Genomic DNA, 10,525 nt, shown 5'->3' on the forward strand with positions numbered 1-10,525 from the left:
TAAAGCACTCCAAATTTCAACAGTATAAAAGTAACCCAATTTAAAAATGAGCAACAGAACTATATAGCCATCTCTCAGGACACATACAACCTGGCAACAAGTATATGAAAAGTTGCTCAGTGTCACTAATCATTAAAAAAATAATTTTAAAAAAACACAACGAAATATCACCTCATCCTAATAAGAATGATCATTCTCAAAAAGATAACAAGTGATGATGAATATGTGGCAAAAAGGGAACTCTTGTACACATTTGTGGGAATATAAATTAATATAGCCATTATGGAAAACTGAATAGATGTTCCTCAAAAACCATGTGATCCATCAATCCTACTACTGGGTTTATATACACAAAGGAAGTTCAATCAATATGTCAAAGAGACTTCTGTACTCTCTTGGTTATTGCACGGGTATTCACAGTAGATAAGAAATGGAAACAACACAAGTGTTTATCAACTGCTAAATGAATACTGAAAATGAAGTACATATACACAATACAATACTATCCAGCCATAAAAAAAAGAATGAAATCCTGTCATTTTTGCCAATGAGGATGGAACTATTAAGTCAGGCACAGAAAGATAAGTACTACAAGATCTCATTCATATGCAGAATATAATTTTAAAACATTGATTCTGGTGGCTAGCGGCTGGGGAAAGGAGGCAGGAGGGAGCATGGGGAATGGTTGATCAATGGGTACACTAAGGTATATTAGCTAGGAGTAACGGTGTGCTACTGCACAGTAAGGTGACTATAGATGACAACAATGTATTGTGTATTTTAAAAAGCTAGAAGAATGATGAATGCTTTTACTATAAATAAAAAATGTTCAGGGAAATATCTAATCTGATTCAAACATTACACAATGTATACATATTTTGAATCATCACAAGGCATCCTATGTGATATCCAACTCATATACAGATCCATTTAAAACAAATTAAATTGGAATTAAAAAGAAAACATTTAAACAAGTCCCCTGGGACAGGAATTCCATAAATGATAAACTATGTAAAGATAAAAGAAGGAATAATGACAGTAATAAAATAATATGAAAATGTTAAAGGAGGAAATACCATGACAGCATAAATTCTCTTAAAACAGATCATAGAAATATAGAAACAAAAACTCTGGTGTCAGCAAACCTATTTCTAGTCCCAGCTTCCTTATTTAGCCCAAAATCTGACATTTCCCATTCACTACATTGTATAATGTAGTATTTTAAAAAATTCTATAGTTACTATTTTGATGTGCACTGTGCTCCAGGATGAAAGCATGCAACTCCTGTGGCTGTCAGTTGGAAGCAAAGTTGAATTAGAATGCCATTATGACAGTGCTAAACGTTGATGCAGCCACCCTTCCTTCCCATAAAGACTGCAAAAAAAAAAAATGTATTGGAAACAATGGCAAGACAGAGCACAATCACTCCTGTTTCATCAGGATGAAAAGTCCCTTTATTTCCCTTGAAAACTCCAGCTCTTAAGAAAACATGGCCCAATCAGCATACCTTCTTAAGAAATTCGTTTTAGTTTTGCCTAATGCTAACTCAAATGTTAATCAAAAGAATGTTACTAAAATATGATTTCTTTTTTCAAAATAAAGGTATTTCCCTTTATTTTATTTGGTGTGCCTTTAAAATGAAACCACCTGCTCATCTATTATACACACAAAATATTTTTAAAAGCATTCACAGGTAAAATGAATCATATACAGAAAATATATCTGAGACATATATTACTCTTCCACTCTTTTCTTGGGCTGACAGCTTTTAAGACACATACTAAGCTTACAGTATTTTTATTAAAAGCTTTTGGTTCATACAATATTTAAATAGAATTTCAAACATACAATGAAACAAAATTCTATCAATAGAAGAAACACATGGAAAAATTCACTTCTGCACAAATGAGATTCAAGGATCAGAAACTGAGATTCAAGGATCAGAAAGGGTTATGCACACTTGCATAATCATCTACTAATATTTAAATAATCCTCTACTAATTCATAAATAGGGTTATGAAGCTAGTTATTAAAACATAGAGTAGAAGGAGAACTTTGGAGTAAAACGGTAAGTGTACAAATTGTAAAAACAGGGTCAAAACCCTCTATTCGTCTGGGTACAGTAGTACACACCTGTAATCCCAGCAGCTTGGGAGGCTGAGGATCACAAGTTCAAAGCCAGCCTCAATAATTTAGCAAGGCCCTAAGCAGCTGAGTGAGACCCTGTCTTAAAATAAAAAGGATGAGGTAAAGCACCTAGGCTTAATGACTGATATAAAAAAAAAAAAACTTCAGTAATTTCTTCTTTAGCAGAATGCTTTATGATACAACTATAAATCCAATTTAAAATTTCCTAAACAATAAGGAAGGTTATTGTTATAGTTTAAATGTGGTGTCCCCAAAAAGCTCACATGTGAGACAATGCAAGAAGGTTTAGAGGAGAAATAACTGGGTTGTAAGAGTCTTAACCCAATCCGTGAATTAATCCCCTGATAACTGAGTGGTAACTGAAGTGGTCGGGTGGCTGGAGGAGGTGGGAATTGGGGGTGTGGCTTTAGGGTATACAGTTGTATCTGACAAGTGGAGACCTCTCTCTGTGCTTCCTGATCATCATGTGAGCTGGTTCTCTCAGCCACTCTTCCACCTTGATATTCTGCCTTACCTAGAGCCCCAAGGAATAGAACCAGCCTTCTATGGACTAAGATCTTGAAACTGTGAGCCCTCTAATAAACTTTTCCTCCCCTCTGTTTGGGTCCTTTCAGTCACAGCAGTGAGAAAAGCTGAATAAAACACTTATTAACTTCAGAACACAAGAGTCCAGAGTTAGAACAATAACAAGGTTAGCTAAGTTACACAATCAAGACCTCACATTCTTATTATTTTCCTCCACAGGTTTTGCTTCAAGCTTGTAGCATCATAATTACAAGTTGAGATCAGCAACTCAAGCATCCCACTGTCATACACATACTCAAAGACAGAAAGAGAAAATTTACCTTCTTGCATCCTTTAAGAACAAAGAAACTTGCCCAAAATTGTATCATCTGCTCACTTTTAAAACAACAATTTGAAATATGCTGGAAAAATCATGATGATCTTTGACTAATAAAAATTACTACTTGGAGCTTGCAATAGTCCCAGCTAAACCAAACCAAAAGTCAGGCAAACAAGACTATCTGCCACGATCATCATGTGAAAATTATATATAACTGTCTTAGTCAATTTAGGCTGCTACAACAAATTACCTTAGACTGGGGAGCTTAAAAAACAGATTTATTTCCACCTTTCTAGAGTCTGAAAGTTCAACATCAGGGTACCAGCATGGGCAGGTTCTGATAAGGGCTCTCTTCAGAATGCTGACTTGTCACTATATCTTCACAGAGCAGAAAAACAAGAACTATCAGGTGCCTTTTATAAGAATTCTACCTACAGGACCTAATCACTTCCCAAAGGCTCTCCAATACCATCACAATACCTCTAATACCATCACATTAGGGTTAGGAATTCAAATTATAAATTTTGGAAGGGCACAAATATGCAATGCATTTCAATAATCTAATTAAGTGAAAGGCCTAGCATCCTGTCTACTGTCTTGCTACTTTCTTTATCTTTTCCTGATACAATTTAAGACTTATTTTCAACTCCCAATTTACCAAATTCAGGAATTTATACTAAGGTATTACACTCTATTTAAAATTTAAACAGATTACACAATTTATAAATAATTACAAAAAATAAGTTTTACCACTTATGTGAACTAACTTGCCAATAGCTTTGTGTGTCTGCAAGCAGAGCCAAAAATACCAAAATATTTCCAAAACTTAAGTCACATAATATTAACATCTAAATAAACCATCTTTAAAAGATATACTTATAAAATATTTGCATTAAATACAATCAATACCACATTTATTTAACTCATACTGAACTGCCCCTTTCCATCACAGTTACTTGATTTCTCAAGGTAACATGAAGGAAAGAGAAACTTTCTGACATCTTCAAGTATAAAACTCAATAGGTATTTTTGATGATCAACAAAAACTTTAATAAATATGTCAGTAAGGATTTACTTTTATTCAAAACTGTCTTCAGCTCATGAATTTCTTCAGGATGTTATCTGTACTAAAATGTTTATTAAGTTACAGATTCCAAAATACTCAATAAGCTAACTCATGATCTTTTTTTTCCAGAGTTAAAGAGAAATATAGATAAGCAGAGAGAAACTAATTACTATGAAAAAAGTATTATCTATTCTTCTAAATAACAATGTTAAAGCTTTAATATTCAGCCTAAATACTTAAATGTTTTACATATTTATGTATAACAGGAACCCTATTTTTAAAATTCTCTCCTTAAATCCATGTATAATTCCACAAGAAATCATGTAATCACAGACTTTACATACAATCTGCAAAATACAATTTAAGAACTACAAAGAGAGCTGAGGTTGTGGCTCAGTGGTAGAGTGCTCACCTAGCACATGTGAGGCACTGAGTTTAAGCCTCAGCATCACATTAAAATAAATAAATAAATAAATAGATAGATAGATAGATAGATAGATAAATAAATAAATAAAGGTATTGTATCCATCTACAACTAAATAGATGTTTAAAAAAAACTGCAAAGATGTATTATACTGGCAGGTGGTTAGATTTAAAAAAATGAAGCTTTTCAACATTAAAAGTTTGTTTCCCATAAAACAACACTGTTAATAGCAATGAGAAATCAGATGGACCAGATGGAGAGAGGAAAGGATAATATGCTCAATAGATATGCTCAATTTGAGGAACTGCAGAAATTTTGTCCTAACAACAGAAATAAAAACTACATAGAGATCAGTATTATCCATTTGTTACACACTTACACACACACACACACACTCACACTACTGTTATGCAACAAATAGTCATTTTTTTTCATCTACCCATTTTCTAGCAGGGAACACATTACTCCTACACTTAACCAAAGGATAATTTTCTATTTTGGTAGAATTACCATGATGCTCCAAGAGGAATTCTTACGCAGATAAGCTAATCACCATAGTCTAATACAGTGAAGAAACCAACATCACTCAAGGGCATAACAGACTGCACTGGCATTCAAATTACTAAATATTTAGGGCAAAAGAGAAAGAATGAAAAAGTAAATGTAACAAAAGGTTAAGTGTTAATATTGTTTGCTTTGTGTTACATATTTTTCATTCCATCCTTCTCTATGACATACACATACAATCAAGCACATACATGGGACTATACTTGCCAGTGGTATATTTACCTCTAAGAAAATACCTTAAAAATGTTCCCTTTTGATGAAATTTCTCAAAGAGGTAATTCTTCGTGGGTTTCTACACAACTTGTGAGTGGAGCTACAGACTTAACTTGGTTTTGGATTATCTTTTTAAGGATGTTGTATAGCATAAAGCCATCATGTGAAAATTATATATAACTGTCTTCGTCAAGACAGAGTTCTCTATTTAAAAAAAAAAAAAAAAAAGCGGGCTCGGTAGTGCACATCTGTAATCCTAGTGGCTAAGGAGGCAGAGGCAAGAGGATCACAAGTTCAAAGCCAGCCTCTGCAATTTAGCAAGGCACTAAGCAACTTAGCAAGACCTTCTCTCAAAAGAAAAAATAAAAAGGGGTGGGGATGTGATGCAGGGGTAAAGCGCCCCTGAGTTCAATCACTGGTATCAAAAAAAAAAATTAAAAAGCGTGTGCATTTTAAAATATGTGGGTTCCCTACAGTCAAGGCTGCTCTCCTGTAATTCAACTACTACATACCTGAGGATCACCTGGCCCTCTTACACTGCCCTGAACCAATTAAAGCTCAAGGAACCAATGCATATGTTGATACTCTGGCAACTCTAGTGCTGTAATATATTCATATACCTAAAAGTCATGGAATTCTGTGACACATTCCTCATGGAATGCCTTGATACAGGAATACCATACCTTCTGCCATCATCCAAGAAACTGGAGCTCTTGGACAGGCACATTTGGCTATTCTGAGTAAGACCTGCCATTTTCAATCATTCTTCAAAGATTATCACACACATAATCTAACCTAAATGAAACAACTGACATCAGCATCATCTGTTTTTATATGTATGCAGATCAATGTAAAATTGTTATACATTTCTAAAAGTTGTACTGTTTGCATACTTCTTCCACTTAAGTTCTTTGCTTAAAGGGAACTTCTATTGCTTACCTCCATCTTCTCCCTTGTTATCATTTTCTAAGTAAAATTTCTATTTCACAGTTGGGACACTAGAAATTAGATATCATTCATCCAGTGTAAAACATGTTTAAAAACATTAATGGCATACAGAATTATGTCAAAGGCAGCTGAACAATTTTAAGCAAATATTTTACTAATCTCCCAGAAAGCATTTGAGTAAATCAATTTTTCATATTGTATATTCATTATACCTACATATCCTAGCCTATTAACTAATTACATTCCTTGCAAATATAATAAATTATTATAACGGCTGTTTTTGATGACTAAGAAATCAATACTTCTACTGTAATTCATTATACAATTTGAGCTCTGTTTACATAAGCAGAAGAGGTCATTATAAATTACAACAATTCCAAATGAAGCTGATTAACTGATATAATAATCTATGAAATAGAAAAACTATCAAAAGAAAAGCAAAATGTGTTAATATACAAATGAAAACTACTCAGAGGCCAAAGTCTTCCACACTCACATCACATCATTTTAACTTGAGAATTAAAACTTACTTTTTAATGACTGTTTTTAATATAATTAAGAGATGTGGTTTAAGAATCCTCACTTTTCTTTGTCTATCCACTTAACTATTCCTACATATATTCTTAAACAGAATATATAACAAAACTAATTATTTTTAAGGAATGAAAATGTCATCATGAAGAAACGTGTATATAAACATATACATAATACATACACGTGTACATGCACATACATATGCACAAATGCATGGAGTATCACTAATTCTGATGCAAAATCTCTATGTGCAAAATTCTCAACATAAAAGTCTAGAATTCTCAGTATTTCATCATAAGTAATAGATAATCTATTTTAGAAGCCATATAATTTATTATCATCATAAAGCTTAAACATAATTTTTTAAAACTCTTACATTTTAGAATTTCACCATACTAACATGTTTATTTAAATAAGAAACACATAATAGCTACTTACCACTTATTGATCATCATTTATGTTCTAGACATCACACTAGATACTACATAAACTTATTTAATCCCAACAATGATCCCAAGATATAGTTATTATGTCTGTATTTTTTTTAAAAAAAGGGAACTAGAATTCAGCAACATTAAATGGTTTGCCTGGTGTCATACAATCAAGGATTGAGTTATAACTGAATCATTTGTCTGACTCAAGAAAATATGTTGTAAATATTACCACCACAATTATTACTTCCTTAAAAGCAAATAATATACATTCTTGACTCCAGACTCAATTTTAGAGTTCAATTTGGATTCCCAAGAAAGAAAAGCTCTTCATGCCATGTCAACTATTCTGATATATAATGGTAATCATATTCATTGCTGTAAACTACATTTCAGCTGCTATACTTTCTGGTTCAATGGCAAATCTTACTCTGGGCATCAGATTCTAATGTCAGCAAAGAAAGAAATCACATACAGAAAAAAAAAAAAAAGAGGTACCCCTGAAAAAGCATCATACTGGTGAACAATCATTTCTCATTATTTCCAATGTATAATGTTTTTATTCCAATAATGGAAGATATCACAGTTTGTTAACAGAGTACCATATACAGAACTGGCCTTTAATACTTCAGAGACCTAAGTATCAAAACTTCAAATGTTTTTTAATATGCCTTTTTTTTCCATAAAGAAAATACATGGTTACTGTAACACCACCACATATTAGTATTAGCTTCTCCTTTTTATGAGAAAAAGAATAATTTTGGAAGATGCTCATTTTCAATCTTCAGCATTGTTCTCCCCAGTTTTTCATTTTAAAAATACCTTCTATAAAATATATCTTAATGGAAATATACTACTGACTTTTAGATTTAATTAATTTTACTGGTATCATCTTTATATATTCAAGTAATATTACAAATGGAGACACTAAGATGCCATGAACCTGTGCCCTTTTTGCATTTTTTCCCTCTTCAGTTTAAAGAGTAGTCCTAAGTGACATTCCCAGGAGGTAAAAACATCAGAATTTCCATGGAATTCCTCATCATATTTTATTGCTCTCTGCTCTGGTAACTCACAAAAAAAGAAAAATAAAAGAAAAAGAAAAAAAAGTCTACTCCTCAATCTTCTACTTTTCTCATCAACAACTATAAAACCTAAAACTCTCGAAATATAGCATATAAATACCAAGTATTAAAATATATCTTCAATTTATATTTCTAAATACAACTGTAGCAAAACTAGTGATTCTCTAAATGTTGTTGTCAAAACTCCACAAGGAATTTTGTATGGCCTAATTTCATACTAAAATTAAAAACAAAAAACTAACAGTCATTAATATTGCCAGGTACGGTGGTGCATGCTTGTATTCCCAGTGGCTCAGGAGGCTGAAGCAGGAGGATCTCGAGTTCAAAGCCAGCCTCAGCAAAAGCAGCCCTAAGCAACTCAGTGTGAGCCTCTGTCCCTAAATAAAATACAAAATAGGGCTGAGGATGTGGCTCAGTGGTTAAGTGCCACTGAGTTTAATCCCCAGGAGCCAAAAGGAAAAAAAAAAAAAACAGTTAATATTGACCACAGTTTTTTCTGCAATGATTAATGAGAAAAGACAAAATGATTACTTCGAAAGTTATCTATTTTTTCACTCTCTAGCCAGCTATTAAGAAATTTCTGGCAATACCTTGATTCAAATTATGAGACATGTGTAGTTGTGTAATTCCACCAAAGAAAAACCATCTTGGATTATATAAACAGCATATTAACCAAAATGATCCACAATTAGAAACACTGTATTTTTCTTCTGAAACTTCTAGATCAATCATCCATAGTAATGATGCATAACCGAATTCACAAATAACTCTGCAATTACTTTAAACACAGTCGTTTCAAATCTCACTCTGGCCAAAGTTAAAGACTAAGATTAAAATCCGGTGATCTGAACTTCACCCAAAAATGTGCATAACGTAAATAATGTGAGGTTATTTCACAATCACACATTGAGTTTAAAATAAAAATAAACGTACACTTTTGGAAGGTATAATTCAGAATAGAGAAAAACTTAAAACATTCTCAATATTCTGTCTAATCCAGAAAAGGAGAAAAATAAAGAGTTAAATAGTTCCTGGAGCTTTATAAATACTTCTCAAGGGTATTTTCACATCCACCACACCCCTTTCCGCGACACCAGCGCCCAAAGCTCGGCCTGCACACAGAGGGACTCTCAGTGGTCCTAAGTGACATTCCCAGGAGCAGCCCAGGGCAGCCAAGCGGATGCATCCTTTCCCCTTCAGGGGACAGTACCAGGCTAAAAGGTTGCGGACCCGCAAAGCACCCGCCCCTAGGCCTCCACCCACGCGGCCGCCACCGCCCACGCCCCGCGGCCCTGCTGCCTAGCAACGATGCGGGGCTTCCTGGCAACGTGTCCCGCCCCAGCCCGCCCAGGCCCACTCGAGAAAGCCAACAGGATTCATTCTACCTCTTTTTTCTTCTGTCCTCCCCCGAGCTGGATGCAGAGAAGCAGCAGCAGGAGGAGAAAGGGAAAGCTCCCCGTGGGCAGGTACCGCAGCCGCCGCCCCGCCTGTCTCCGGCGTGAAGGAGAGGCCCGGGCACCCATCGCCGCAGGGCAGTGTCTCCTCCACGCGCGGTAACCGTGAGCGCCCAGCTCCTACTGCGCCCCACACCTGCCAGGCCAGCCGCCAGGAGCCTCCTGGCTGGGGCCTCGGGGTGGCAACGGCTCGGCGAAGGAGCTGGGTGGAGGCCGAGGACACACAGAGGAGGAGACTGACAGCGCATCCGGTTCACCGGGAGAGAGACCTGGAAAGGCGCTGGATGGGGCAGGAAGTGGGCGTGGCGAGGAAGAGAGGGCTCGGTGCGCGCGGCGCGGAGTTCTCACCACGACCGTACCCTGAGCCCCACCTAGGGAAGAGAGGCTGCTGTCTATCTTGCTCAATCAGAAACTGTCCTTTTGAAACTAGGTCCCAGGAATAAGCAAGGGACCTCTCAGTCCAATACTTTACCTGGTTGCCTTCTTGGGTGATGGAGAACTTTGAAGAATTAAGGACCTGGCCCCTCTAAGCCACTGGTATTCATATTCTTATTGGGATAAGTTTAGGGACACATATGTGTCTCTGTCTAAACTCTCAAGCGCTCTAACATACTCTGGAGTTTTCTAGATGCATAAGAAGTGGCCCCACAAACTTGACACCTGTTTTCCAACCCCAACTGAAGATCCTGAGAAGCCAACATAGACTTGGCTTCATTCTTTCAGTGTTTATTGACTGTCAATGGACACACCAGTGTTCTAGCTGATTTGAATGCAAGAATGAATAGAACTTAACTCAATTTCTGTTCTCTAA

At 35.6% G+C, this 10,525-nt stretch overlaps 1 protein-coding gene across 5 annotated transcripts in view; it reads right to left on the reverse strand.

Moving 5' to 3' along the window:
• Nucleotides 1–9,997, reverse strand: part of Tusc3 (tumor suppressor candidate 3) — a 317,327-nt gene extending 307,330 nt beyond the window's left edge. For 3 of the 5 annotated variants that reach the window (XM_078031092.1, XM_078031093.1, XM_078031096.1), the window contains exon 1: nt 9,646–9,993. In XM_078031092.1, the coding sequence (XP_077887218.1) occupies nt 9,646–9,783 (138 nt within the window). In that variant the 5' untranslated portion in view covers nt 9,784–9,993. Of the gene's footprint in view, nt 1–9,645 lie in introns of all 5 variants that reach the window. The other 2 variants (XM_078031095.1, XM_078031094.1) reach the window with 2 other exon arrangements.
• Nucleotides 9,998–10,525: the final 528 nt, after the last annotated feature.

The sequence above is a fragment of the Ictidomys tridecemlineatus genome, chromosome 14 (genome assembly GCF_052094955.1).
Source record: "Ictidomys tridecemlineatus isolate mIctTri1 chromosome 14, mIctTri1.hap1, whole genome shotgun sequence".
Classification (NCBI taxonomy): domain Eukaryota; kingdom Metazoa; phylum Chordata; class Mammalia; order Rodentia; family Sciuridae; genus Ictidomys; species Ictidomys tridecemlineatus.